The 14,915-nt window shown below is 35.3% G+C and overlaps 1 protein-coding gene across 2 annotated transcripts in view; it reads right to left on the reverse strand.

The window, feature by feature from the left end:
- Nucleotides 1-731: 731 nt before the first annotated feature.
- The window catches only part of adcy2a (adenylate cyclase 2a), a 109,933-nt gene continuing 95,749 nt past the window's right edge, over nt 732-14,915 (reverse strand). Inside the window, exons 21-25 of one of the 2 annotated variants that reach the window (XM_030157780.1) lie at nt 12,878-13,024; nt 12,038-12,148; nt 11,565-11,679; nt 5,285-5,409; nt 732-2,180 (exon numbers count right to left, since the gene is read on the reverse strand). In XM_030157780.1, the coding sequence (XP_030013640.1) occupies nt 2,028-2,180; nt 5,285-5,409; nt 11,565-11,679; nt 12,038-12,148; nt 12,878-13,024 (651 nt within the window). In that variant the 3' untranslated portion in view covers nt 732-2,027. The remainder of the gene's footprint in view (nt 2,181-5,284; nt 5,410-11,564; nt 11,680-12,037; nt 12,149-12,877; nt 13,025-14,915) is intronic. The other variant, XM_030157782.1, reaches the window with a different exon arrangement.

The following is a 14,915-nucleotide window of genomic DNA, read 5'->3' on the forward strand; positions in this document are numbered from 1 at the left end:
TCACACGCTTCCTGAAACTTGCGCAAGTGTTCCTCAAATATTCGGGTGACAACTTCTCCCATTCTTCTTTAATAGTATCTTCCAGACTTTCTCGTAATAGTTTTGCTCATAGTCATTCTCTTCTTTACATTATAAACAGTCTTTATGGACACTCCAACTATTTTTGAAATCTTTGGTGTGACGAGTGCATTCAGCAAATCACACACTCTTTGACGTTTGCTTTCCTGATTACTCATATGGGCAAAAGTTTCTGAAAAGGTATGGATAATAGTGTTAGGTATGATTATGACATCAATATATGTTTGGTTTCAAAACAATTGACATAGTGCCTGCTGAGAAAAAACAACTAAATGTTCATTGTAAATTTTGCTTCCCCACCCTGTACATTGCATATTCTTCCGCCAGCGCAGAATGTGTGCGTCATTGCAACAGGACAGGACAACGAGCATGTGCAGAATGGCAGGAATAAAGTCCAAATGGAATAAAGGGTTTACATGTCCGAGGAATAATTTAGACCGGATTCAGAAGTGGATTAAACCAGTGACTTTAATCGGGTTTAAATTTAATCCGAACTTTTCTTTTTCAACTGGAATAAGGTGTTTACATGGGCATCTGAAATAGGATCTAACCTTTAATCAGATTAAACCAGGAATAAAAGTTGTCATGGAAACGCACGAGTGTCATTCTGATAGGCCATAAACCTGCTGACAAATAATAGCACTCTGTAGAACTGAAATACATAGAAATTTTAATGAAGTTTTTACAAAAAACAATGGCATCATCAAAACATCAAAACACTTTTTTGGTAGTATTTTCTTTTCTTACAAAACCACCGTACCATACACACTCTAAAGCTACCCTGTACACAGATCAGGCTTTGGTTTCCCAAATTTAAATCCTCACACTTAAATCACGGTTATCCCTTTGTTATCCAATAGCTTTACTCTAACCTACTTTTTAAATCTGTATAGCTCAGATCTGATCCTCTCAGCCTCCACTTTGAACAGAAACAAACACATTTTCCCTTTTTTTTTTTTTTTTTTGCAGGCGTCGAGAAACCAGGTCTTTGCCATTTGTGTTCACAAACGGTCGATGACGACAAGATGACTGTAGTGCAAAGACAGTTTTGGGAAACAGGGCCCTGTATGAATATGATAATATATTCATCTTTTTTTCCTAAATGCTTTTAATGGTTCTAGACCATCTGAAAAATACATCCAAGATTTCGTGCTTCTAACAAAGTCGATGGACTTATGTACACACGATGTGTCTCCTCGTTTGTTGGCTGTGTTTTCTAAATAAGACCAGCTTATCTTTGCACCAGTAGTTGTACAGTTCTTCCCTTTATTGTTTACCCTTTACTTTCATTCAGTATTCTGATCTGTTTGCTTTTTTACTCTTGAGACACCCAAATGATGATGAGTTAACATTGTTCGCTTTAGTGCTTTGATCTGCTTTTTACTCACTTTTAAAAGCCTTGATGTTAAAATTTGTTGCATACTTACATTTTCCACTCTGTATTTTATTGCAGAATGTTTGAAGTTGATAATAAATGTAAAATGACCCAAATACTGATCCTGTTTTTGATGCACCGGGCTGAAGAGGAGGCCACAACCTCAGTCCTCCTTAAAACTGAGTCAGGATGCTCAGATCAACTCAAATCATTTCACATTTTCCTTTCTGACTCGATGTCTACAACATTACAACTGACTGACACGTGCCACTGGGACTTTTCTGAATCCAGCATTCAAAATAAAAATATTCCAGAGGTACTGCCTACTTGCTGTACATGCTACACTTACAGTTACATAAGTGACTAAATGTATACTACAGCTGTGGTGTAGGAATCCTGCAATACAGCGATACAATCTGATTTGTCCTCTTTGTGTCACAGATCTGATTTCTTTGTGCCTCGCTTTGTGTTTTTAAAGTAGCTCCAAACAGATCAAACGTTTTCGCTCAGAAATGGTCTGTCTGTCGCGCTAATGTAAACTCAGAATACTCCATATTGTGAATGGGAACCAGTCTCACGGCATTACATTCCCCTGGGACAGTGAACGGGTCATCTCTGTGTGCACAAAGTAGGTCTTGAGCTCTCCTTTGCCCTTGACGTTGATGATGCCTCTACAAGAACACATGTAGCCCAGGGTCAGAAGGATGCCGCTCGTCTCCTCCGTCACCTACAGGCAGAACCAGATGGCTAATGTCTACTTCACTCATCTTACACAACTGGATTACAACCATGCAGTCAAAATACTCCGCTCTAAACCTAACAAACATACGTAGATTCAGATCTCCTGACCATTATCTGATTAACCCTTTCATGCATAGTGGTCACTCCAGTGGACAGTTCTTCTCCAGCTGTTCTCTTATATATTCATGGGTTTTATTGTTTTAGTTCCATATCAGCCAACACAGTGGACGCTCATGCATCATCCCATACACTGACATTCAGACCATTACTGTAACTTTGCTGTTGTTTAACCTAAATCAGTTGTTAATTGTTATTAGACTGTTAGAACAGTTGTTTTTTTCATGTTATCTGAGTGAGTAATAACTAGTATTATAGTATGTTCAAATGTGAGATAACATCAGATTAGCAGCATTATCCTCCTGAGACCCAGGAAAGTGACAATTTTAGCTTTTTTTCATTAAACAATTGTCTTTATTGGAAACTACATAATGCAACGGTTTGTTTTTTTGTTTGTTTTTTTTGAGACATTTTTTAAATTTATTTATTTTTTTTTTAATGGGAAGTCCTTTACAATGGACAGCATTTTTAGCTTACAGGCCGACAGGCCGTAAACTATTGTCGTCATGCGGCGTCCAGCGTCATCGTTGTCTGTCATCTGTTACAAAAATTTCAATTGTCTTCTTTTCCGAAACTACAATTCCCACTGACTTCAAACTTGGTATACAGCTTCTTTATGATGATGTCAACAAAAGTTAGTGAAATTTTTTGGATCCGGATCCGATTCTGGATTTGGTGCGACTTTGAAAAATTTCCCCATTATAAGAGATAGGAAGTGGATCAATACAATAACTCAGTAAATATAAATGATATCCAGTGTAAATTTCTCCAGTCCAGCCCTGATGGGGAGATGACCAAAACATAATGGCCACATGCTGATCAGGATCTTCTTCTGGATCCGGGAACTCACGGAAAATTTAACATGGGCAATTATGGGGAAAAAAATTCAATCCTCTTCTTCTCTGAAACTCCAGTTCTGATTGACTTCAAACTTGGTATACAGCTTCTGTATGATGATGTCAGCACAAGGTATTGAAATTATTTGGATCCGGATCTGATTCTGGATTTGGTGTGACTTTGAAAAATTTTCCCATTATAACAGATAGGAAGTGGATTGATCCAATAAATCAGTATCAATGATATCAAGTTGGAATTTTAAATTTTTACAGATCTGATTGGAATATGACCAAAACATGGGCTATTTCTGTAATATAATAAATACACATAACTGGGTGATAATAAATGACATCTGGATACATTTCCCAAAGCTTTTAATTTGGCCGGTAAGCTACAGGGCCATTGGTCCTATTTTTTTAAGTAAAACTGTCAAACTTTTGTCCCCTACAGAGGACAGAAATGCATTGCTGGGTCTCAGGAGGTTAAACATGCTTTTATTTCATAGTTTTCACACAGTATGTCAGTAAATGCATATTTCTTTGCTTAAAAAATTAAAGGAACAGTGTTCAGCTGAGAGGACATTTTTGTAGCGCCATGGAAAATAGATTCATACAAAAAAAAAAAAAAAAAAATTATGTTTTTTTTCATGCCTTAAGACAGGGGTGTCAGACTCATTTTCTTTCAGGGGTCATATTCAGCACAGTTTGATCTCCAGTGGGCTGGTCAAGTAAAATAATAGCATAATAGCCTATAAATAATGACTACTCCAAGTTTTTTGTGCAAAAAATGACATTAAATGATGAAACGATTTCTATCCAGAACAAAAAAGATGTGAATAACTGGAAAAAAAATGAAATTTCTGAGGAAAAATAAGTACAATTTTATTAATATTATGCCTGAACTTATGATTTCTACATGTGCATTACAGATCCGATCTACCAAGGCACAAAACAGGCAGAATATTGTTTAAATTGCACTTATTTTTCTTCAGACATTCCAGGTTGTTCATATTTGTTCAGGTTATTGACATTTTAGTGTTGAAGGATATCAAAATTTAATGTTCTTTGCAATAAATCAAAGAGAAAAAATGGGTGTTGCCATTATTTATAGGCATAATGTCATATTATTTTTCTCACATTAAACCAAGAAGAACATTTTAAGTCATTATTTCTTGGTTATTATGCTGTTATTTTTTAGTTTGATGCCCTTGACTGTTAATATCTTCAGGGTAATTTTTGCACTTTGTAAATTCGTTTCGCGGGCCAGATTGGACCCTTTGGCGGGCCGGTTTTGACCCCCGGGCCGCATGTTTGACAACTGTGCTTTAAGAGGAATAAAAACACTCAGGAAAAAAATCTTGATTAAGGTTCTTATAATTCATGCATGAAAGGGTTAATGCTCAATTTGCTGCACTTTGTTACTTCAATTCCAATGCCTTTTATTGATATATTGAAGATTTAAGTGGTTGAACATGAACCCAAAGATGACTATTTATACAACACAAAAAAACGCTGGCTGTGTTCATAAGCGCCGTTGAAAACATCCTTGTAAACTTAACAAACAACACTATCTGGGAGCTATATTTCTTCATTGCATTGGACATCTTAAAATACCAACAGGCAATTTCTGAATGCAATTGAAAGCACTGCAGTTGTGCTGCGGTGCACAGCAGATGGCTCTATCAAATGTGTATTAACTGAAGGACGACACAGCTCTCTGAAGACGGAAAGATTCCCACAGCCACATGCCATGCAGGTGAAAAACCATTATATCTTATCAGTGCTCAGGCGCAGTGCAAATGTAAGATTTGAAGATGTCACATGAAGTAGAGATGATTTGATGTCCTTGCTATCATACGCAGCATGTGCAAAAAAAATGAGGGTTTTATCAGTGAAATATCTGCACTGACATTTACTGTCTATGTGAAAATGGAGCAGATCTGGTGCAGTCGCATCCAAACCTGATGTGATGGCTTGTGCTTGAATGCATCACTGAAAACACTGTTACTCATGGCTAAAGCAGGCCTCATCCTATTTCTTTCTTTGTGCAAAAAAAAAAAAAAAAAAAAAATCCTGTGAAAACCTGATTTTTAGGCCGTGCAAAACAGTAATTATGTTTGGACCGTTGTTTCATTACCTGTATTTTGCCCAGAACTCCAGTGCTTTCCATTCTGCTGGCTACATTCACTGTGTTTCCCCAGATATCGTACTGTGGTTTCTGGGCTCCGATGACTCCAGCGATCACTGGACCATGGTTAATACCTGACAAAGGAAAACAAGCAATTATTAAATGTCTAATCTGTAGTGTTCCACATGCCTACATACTCCATTTTCAGATTTAGTGCTCTTTGTTTATCAGACAGTGAAATAAAGTACTTAGTATTTTATTTTGTGCATCATTAAACAGTTTAGTTATCGCATTTTAAAATCAGGTGTAACTCATGAAACAGTGAGCAGCACATCAGATATCTGGGCTTCTCATGTTGGTTGAACAACGTTGTTATCGGTGGAGATTCTTTGTACGCTTGATATTTCTGATTAATTATTGAGAAAAGCCAGAGTACAGCCCAAAAGGGTTTTCAGCCAGACCTGCCGTGTGTAGAATAAGCAAAGCTTTTCACAAGATTTCATCAGAACATGAGACAATGTGAAAGCTAAATGCAGCTGAACTCTTAATCCCTAACACTCTCAACACCTCTGCTGCAGACTCTGGAGCTTTGCACAGTGCTGAGACGACACTGGCTCCTTTCTTCACTTTGGCTGTCGAATCAATTTCTAGATTGCTTGGAAATTGCAATCTACGCAAACATGCAGGCAGCACACACAGGCAACTGGGTCCTGGCTTTGTCCAGTCCCAGTGGGTGGGGACTTGTATCCTTCTCTGATGGAGCATTACAGGCCCATCTGGAAACAGCAGGGATGTACAGTCACATACAGGCGGACCGCTGAGTTAATGGAGCATTGCATGCTGGGATCTTCACAGACAGGTTGAAGGTATCGAACTCTGGCTCTTACCACACGCTGGCAGCTGGAACTTGCCGACTGCTTCCTTTTACATTTTCCCTCTAGTCTTTAGTCAGTGTTTCTGCGCAAACATGACTCATATTCTTAGTATTTGGATGTTGACAGTCAAGATCCTTACAGTATCCAAACTCATCATATAGATCAGAGCTCGCAAACTCATTTTCTTTCAGGTTCCACATTCAGCCCGATTTTATCTCCAGTGGGCCGGACCAGTCAAATAATAACAGAACAACCTATAAATCAGGGCTGTCCTTTTAGTTCAGGGGCCACATTCAGCTAAATTAGATCTGAAATGGGCTGGACCAGTCAAATAATAACATAATAATATATAAATAATGTCAACTCCAAAATTTTCTCTATATTTTTCAGTGAGAAAAGTCAAATTAAACAATGAAAATGTTCACATCTACAAACTGTCCTTTCAAACAATATGAATAAGTTGGACAAACTGAAAGAATATGTGTAATGTTAACACTATTATGCTTCAGTTTATCATTTACAAACATAATATTGTTAAAACTGCACTTGCTCCTCCTCAGACATTACGGGTTATTCGCAGTTTTTGCAAAATTATTCTTTGTTTTAGCGTAAACACGTGAAAATGTTTATATTTGTTTTAAAGGAGAGTTTGTAGATGTAAACATTTTCGTAATGCAATTTTACTTGTTTCGCTCTAAAACATAGAGCAGGGGTGTCAAACTCATTATTGTTCAGGTCCACATTCAGCTAAATTTGATCTGAAATGGGCCAAACCAGGAAAATAATAACAGAATAATATATAATGTCAACTCCAAACTTTTCTCTATGTTTTAGAGCAAAAAAAAGTCCATTTAAATTATGAACACGTTTACATCAACAAACTATCCTTTCAAAAGATGTGAATAACATGAACAAACTGGAAAAAAAATAAGTGTAATTTTAACAATATTTTGCCTCAGTTTTATCATTTACACATGTACATTATAACTTTCAGATCACAGTGGATCAAATATAAATACACAAAACATTTAATAACAGGCAGAATATTGTTAAAATTGCACTTATTTATCTAAAGACATTTCAGGTTCTTCACATTTGTTCAGATTATTCTCATTTTTTGTGAAATTATACTTTGTTTTCGTGTAAATACATGAAAATATTTACATTCACAAAGAGAAAAATTTGGAGTTGTCATTATTTATATGTTATTATGATAGTATTTGACTGGTCTGACCCACTGGAGATTGAATTGGTCTGAATGTGGAACCTGAACTAAAATGATTGTTAGTTTCTTAATATCTATTTTTGCATTTCATAAATTCATACCCAGGGGCCGGACTGGACCCTTTGGCGGGCCAAATTTGGCCCCTGGGCCGCATGTTTGACACCTGTGCTATAAATAATGACAACTCCAAATTACTGTCTTTGTTTTATTGCAAAAACCCCCATTAAATTATGAAAATACTTACTTTTATAAACTATCCATTTTTTTTGTAGTTTTGTTTCTTTGTTTTGTGTTTTTTTTTTTCTCTACTTTGAGCTTTTATGATCAGTAAATGAAATACAGGACAATACATGAATTTCACATAAAAGTGCAGAGGACAGCACTATAAATACTGATAAACCACTTAAGAAAGGTTAGATATAAAGACAAATGTATTCGGAAGTCATAACAAAAATAGTTCTAGTCTTTAAGGGTTGGTTCCCAACCTTTTTTGGCTCATAACCCCATTTTAACATCGCAAATTTCTGATGACCCCAGACATTCAAAACAGAGACTTTTTTTTGCTAAAACTAATTTATTTCTGATCATGTAATAGTTTGCTATACTATGTTGCAAATAAATGTTTATTTTACACGACATTTAGTCTATATGATGTATATTATTATGGACAGAGGCAGAAAAGCCAGGTGTAGATTACTGCACAAAGTGAGAATTTGATTTTCCTTGGTCAGGATATGTACAGCAAGGTTCTAATAGTTTTGGATTTTTCATTTTAGTTTCGTTTTATTTAGTTTTGACTTTTTTTTTCTGTAATTCAGTTAGTTTTAATTAGTTTTTAGAGCACGTTTGCTAGTTTTTATTAGTTTTTGTTATTTTCTAAATGCTTAGTTTTAATTTAGTTTTAGTTTCTTTGTATCTTTCATCATCTTCACCGTCAAATTCAAATAAATCCCAGACAGGACTCTGCTGCTTTCTCCCAACTTTAGTCTCCATGTTTCCAGGTAGAGTGGGGACCAGAAGACGACTGGAAACCACAAGTGATGGACTGTTAAATATCATATGGGGCCAGGAACTAAAATTGCTTGAGGGAAATAAATCGATTTTATATCAATCCGACAGTGACAAAGACGAAAATGAAGGGAATTTTATCCAGATTTTTTATACGTTTTAGTTTTGTAAATACACAATACAGTTTCAGTTAGCTATCGTTTTTTTTCTTTCAATTATAGTTTTCATTTATTTCAGTTAACGAAAATGTTTTTACAATTCTAGTTTTCGTCATTTCGTTAGTTTTCGTTCACGATAATAACCTTGATGTACAGTCAGTCCAGCTTGGATTTACAAGGCTGACAATTAATACTGAACAAACAAGAACTCAAACTATGAATTATGAAAGAGCTGCAGCATCTGAAACTGACCACAATGAACATTTGACAGATAAACAGTACCACAGTGCTTCAGTTTCAGCTTCACAGTTTGTCATGTCTTTTATGGATGGGGATTGTCTCTGTCAACTCAACATTAATTAATTAATTAATTAATTAATTAATTATCAATTACTAGAAATTTCAGGCGACCCCATTTGAATTCCAGGCGACCTCACATGGGGTCCCAGCCCCAAGGTTGAAAAACACTGGGTTAAACATACCTCTGCTGATGGCATCAGTCCACTATTCTTCTCATTCCACAGTATAATTAAAATGCAAATAAACCACAAATTACAATCGTTACTTTTATCATAATAAAGGTCTGGGATCTAATTTGTCATTTAGTGTCACTGTTGTGCATTAGATTAACAGGGATTTAGGGGATCTATTTACAGTAATGGAATGCAATATTCATAATTTATAACATCTCCATTACTGTGTAATCACCGGAAAATAAAATTTATGGAGGAATGATGGGTCCCCTTCACATGTTTTGATGTTATGTTTCGACAGTAGTTCCTGCATTAGGATCCATGTCCGTTGTCTGCCATGTCTGAGTGTGTAACAGTAATTATCCACAAACAAAAAAAGCCACAAACAGGCCAAAGAAACCTGTGCCCTGGGGGTTCAGTTGGTCATATTATGGAACCACAGCACTACATGCTACTAATTATTACACACTGAACCTTGAAAAAGAATCTAATTGCTTCTGATACAAGAGGAATTGTTTTAGCTCATTTCAGTCCTGTCTGCCAGGCATTAACAAGTAAAATGAGGGTAAATCCACACATAAAACACAAGTACACACACTATGGAGCGAATGACCACAAGTCTACAACTAAAGATGGACACTTTTGAACACAGAAGGACTGTAACACTCAGTATTTGGGTGACTGATGAAGGAATGAGAGCTATAATAAGATTGTTATATCTTTCTCTGACTGATATTGTGCTGCTGTAATTTTCTTTGGTAAAAACAAATATTTATTTTCCATGTGATTTCCCTTTATGGTATTTCTATTGTATTCCATTTACTTGTGCCTTAATCATAGGGTCCTATGTCAGAGAATGTTTTCTTTTGAGAAAAAAATGAAAATATCTAAATAAAAAGTTCTTAAAAAAAAAAAAAATTATATCACAACTGTACAAAAGTCTCCATAAATTTAACAGTCACTCAACAAGATACATAAAAGATAAATGGGAGAAAGAGGGAGGCCTAACAATAACGGACGAAGAATGGCAAAACATCTGCCAATTTCAATGGAAAAGTACAAAGTCTCACTAATGGAAAGAATTCTGTTGGAAAAACGTAACTGGTTTCTTTATTACCCCTAGCCATAAGTCACACTATACAAATGGGAACACTGCACATCCCTTCCACATATTCTGGGAACACCCAAAAATTAACCATTATTGGAAAGAAATACATAAAGCCATAGAAATCATTCTTAATACCTACATACCTTTTGATTTCAAAACCAGGTATTTGGGATACATTTCTCCAGAGGTCAAAAACATAAACAAGTACTTATTCAGCATATTACTAGCTGCAGGAAAAAAGGCAATGACTAAACGATGGATGACACAAGAAGAACCGACAATAAATAATTGGATAGACATAACCACGGGAATTTATTGGATGGAAAGAATAACCTTCAGTGTAAATTTGAAGATGGATTTTTTTGTGCAACTCTGCAATGGATGGGTGAGATATGTAAAGCCTTTGACATCTGATTTTGCTGAGATGAATGCATGGATACAAACCCAAAATCCTCTGAAGGAAATATGTTTTTGTGTTTTTCTTTATCTTTATTTATACATTGACTCTTTACTTTGAGATCCTGTATGCCGGAACCATGATGAGCTGCTGTAAATGTTTTTGTTTTGTTTTTCTACGCCCACACTCTGGATGTGTACACTGTAAAAAAAAAAATCCTGTTGTTTTTACAGAAAAAAAACTGGCAACTGTGGTTTCCAGAACAATACTGTAAAAAACACATCCAACTGTAGACATATTTACAGAGTAACATGTAGATTTAAATGGTAAATGGACTGCACTTATTTAACCCATTTTCTCCACCTTCATGGTGTCCAAAGCACTTTCCAAAACCACCAGGTCCAACTGGGAGCAATTTAGGGTTCAGTGTCTGCCATGTAAACTTTGACATGTGGACAGTCAGAGCCAGGATTTGAACCACCAACCCTTTGGTTACTGGATGAGCCGCTCTACCAGCTCTACCAACCCATTCATTTAGAAAATTAAAATGTTACATTTTTAAATGTTTACTTTTTTGTAACATATATATATATATATATATAAAAAAGCAAATATGCTGTTATTTCAACATTATGGTCTTTGCAATTTAAACGGCACCACATTGTTTTTCAATTTACAGTTTTATTTTCTAAAAACAATAAAAATACATCATTTCTACATACAAATCTGGTTTTGTTCACGTACTCTTCCTGTAAAAACTACAGCTATATTTGATTCAATCGTTAACACAAAAATCTTTTCAAATAAACAACTTTGCTTTGTATTGTCACAGTATTTTTATGTTGCAATTTTACAACTTTTTGGTGTTAATTCTACACTCATTTTTTTTACAGTGTATAGTTTGTGTATTTGTTTGTTTTTTCAATGTATGAAAAAAAACTGGATTCTTTCAATAAAAAGAGAATAAAAAAAAAAACCCAGAAGCACAGACTCAGCTCCTCCTCATTCTATCGTACAAGTAAAGCGCAATCAAACCACAACTCACCAACTCGAAGTTTGAAGTCATTGAAGGAGTGTTTGTTGATAACATCGAGCTTTCCAATTAAGGCAAAGGCAAACTCCACCATGGTCCCTATGTGCATGTACTGCCTGTCATGCTCCTGCAATGCAGAGAAAGAGCGTAAGAAACACCAGCCCTTTGTACCAAATGTAAATATGCATCATTTTGCAACAATAGCAAAAAGAAAGAGAGAATTAAAAATGACATGCATACAAGAGATTTTAATTAACGAAAAAAGTGTAATGATTTTATCTCATTTAAAAGGGCAAGTTATTATCCCGATCTAATTTAGTCACATAATGAGCATGTTTAAAGACCAACATCCTCTCATGAATAAGTCATTTTTTGCTGCTAATAATAAGCAAGTAAGAATTTTATGTTCTAATCTGTGTTGATGGTGCCAGCTGTTTCATCTGCATATGTGTGTGTGTGTGTCTGAGTGTGTGTGTGGAGAATACCTGTGAGGTGTACTCAGGCCCAGGTGATGCGTTTAGCCCCGTAGCAGCCATATAAGTGCTGCCGATGGTCTTGATCTTTTCCACTCCGCTGAATTTAGGCTTGGACAGCAGCTGCACACAGGAATACAAAGACAATAAAAGCTAAACCTGTGAGGTGTAGCAGACCCACAGTGGATAACACAAAGCATCATTTCCAGCTGTATTTCTGGCACAGTCGAAAGCAGGGTGTTGTAAAATAACACAAATGAGCGGTGACTTACTTCATCCTTTTTTTTTGCTTTTCTTTTTCTTTTGAAATACTATGAACTACTTTTACTGTGTACTTTTTGAGTAATCATACTCAAAAATTGATTCCAAGCTACAAGTCTTTGTTTTTTCAGCTGAAATAGGCTTTGAGACTAAATTCAATGATGAATAAAATAAATTTTTCCAATAAGTATATCATGAAATTGGTATATTTGGTATTAGTAATTCATATACTACTAGCACAAATACTATGAACTACTTTTACTGTGTACTTTTGGAGTAATCATACTCAAAAATCCATTCCAAGCTACAAAAGTCTGTTTTTTCATCTGAAATAGGATTTGAGACTAAATTCAATGATGAATAAAATTAATTTTTCCAATAAGTACATCATGAAATTGGTATATTTGGTATTGGTACTTCATATACTATTAGCACAAATACTATGAACTACTTTTATTGTGTACTTTTGGGGTAATCATACTCAAAAATCCATTCCAAGCTACAGAAGTCTGTTTTTCATCTGTAATAGGCTTTAAGACTACATTCAATGATGACTAAAATTAATTTTCCCTTTTTTTTTTTTTTTTTTACCTCGTCAAAATCAGCGATGATCTCGTTGAGGAGCCTGAGGCACTCAAGTCCCTCTTTGGTGACGTCAGATTCGGTGTAAAACTCTTTAAAGTCTGGGATGGAGGCGAACATGACACAGACCAGGTCATAGGACTGGTGGTACAGATCCTGCAAAGACAAAACACAGGGTGTAAAGCGTCATCAAAACATAAACGTAGATATTAATTCATGATAACACAAAACAGACTTTTCAATATCAATGTTTTCGTCACCAGAAAACTCCGGGTCATGAGCAGAAAGCCAGGCACAGAGGGAGACAAGTGATAAACCAGTAAGAAAAATGAGGTAGGCATATCCACCACACACACCACAGTTCGCGTTTAAATTTAGCTGTGAAATCCATTAGAGCAGCATCTTCCTCCTGGATTCTGTTCAAGAGCAGGAGTAGAGTCATTTGCTGACTTCTCATTCAGAATTTTCTGCAGCAGAAGCAACATTGCTGTTTCACCTCACATGATCACATACTCACAACACCCGAAAAGGCTCTAAAAATTTTACTATACACAGATTATATTCGACTGATCCAGTGGCGGCTGGGTCATAGGGGGGTTAGGCGAAAAGAGCTCTTTAAACATACTAATTTTAGCAAAGGAAAAAAAAAAAAAAGGTTTGTACTCATTCTGTGTCATGCAATTCATTTTAATATTTATTGAAGGGGTTTTTAAATTGTAAATAGTGACTTTCTGTTTAACCCATAAAGACCCAGAGCTGCTTTTGCGTCAGTTCCCAAATGACTTTTCTGTCTATTTAACTTTCCCTAAGTGATTTATCTCCATTTACTGTAATATTTAGTATTTATTTATTTAGTTACAGGACAGTGTGTAACAAAGAACAAGATGCTTTTTTCATAATATTATCCTCTGAATTGTGCAATTTTCAGTGAAAATTGGGTGTTTTGTTATATTTCATGTACTGACAACATAGATGTTCATAAAAGCTCAGAGTAAATTCAAATGTTATTGGATATAAAGAGAAAATGTGTTTTTTTCAGCAAGATAAGTCGTCACTGAACATACAAATGAGTGTCAGTGTACATCCGCTGTCATTTGTCAAACTACATGGGTTTTATTGGTGAATCAATGTTGCAGAATTAGCAGATTTAGCAGAGGAGCTAATTTCCATCTGTTGTCCTGGACAAATGACCAACATAATAAAACATCACATGGATTACGAAGTACTAATATACGGGAAGAAAACCGTTAAACAATTTCAGTCTGTCCCAGGGCAGCTGTGGCTACAAATGTAGTTTACCACCACCAGAGTGTGAATGTGACAGCGAATTAATAATGGGTCAATAATGTAAAGCGTTTTGGGTGTCTAGAAAAGCGCTATATAAATCCAATCCATTATAGATATAGGGAAAATATGCTCAAAAAAAAAAAATTATAATAATAATTTAAATTAATCAATTAATTAATTAAAATATTAAAAAATAAATAAATAAAATACAAATTTAAAAAAAGGAAAATATGCTCAGGCTGAACAGTTACAGCCAAATACATAAAAAGGGGCTTACATTCTAAAAGTACAATAATATTTTCCTCGGATAAGAATAAAATATGAAAGAAAGAAGAAGAGAGAAGAAAAAAACTATCATCTATATTTTGTGTTTTTTCAGCGTAAATCAAGTATTTTCCTATATTTAAATCACTGATCATATAAGCTAAAAAAATTCATAAAAAATTTGAACTTTGACCTACTGTTCCCAAAATATAACCACATCTGTTCTGGGTCACTGGCAATCTATAAACCCAGTTTGGTATGAATTCAACCAATAGTTTTGCTGCTAGGGTGTAAACAAACAAACAAACAAGCAAAGTGTTCAGAGAACGCAAACCTCCGCCAAGCACCCCGAACGGTGTGCATATGTGGATCAACTATTTCTTTTTAAATTAAACAGTTTCAAGGTTGTTCCATACAGCAGAAAAAGTTGAAGCTTGGTACCAGTCATGTGTGTGTCAAATTATAGAAAATTCCAATTAATATTTGTTGAGTTATA

Source organism: Sphaeramia orbicularis, chromosome 16, assembly GCF_902148855.1.
Source record: "Sphaeramia orbicularis chromosome 16, fSphaOr1.1, whole genome shotgun sequence".
NCBI classification, from domain to species: Eukaryota; Metazoa; Chordata; class Actinopteri; order Kurtiformes; family Apogonidae; genus Sphaeramia; species Sphaeramia orbicularis.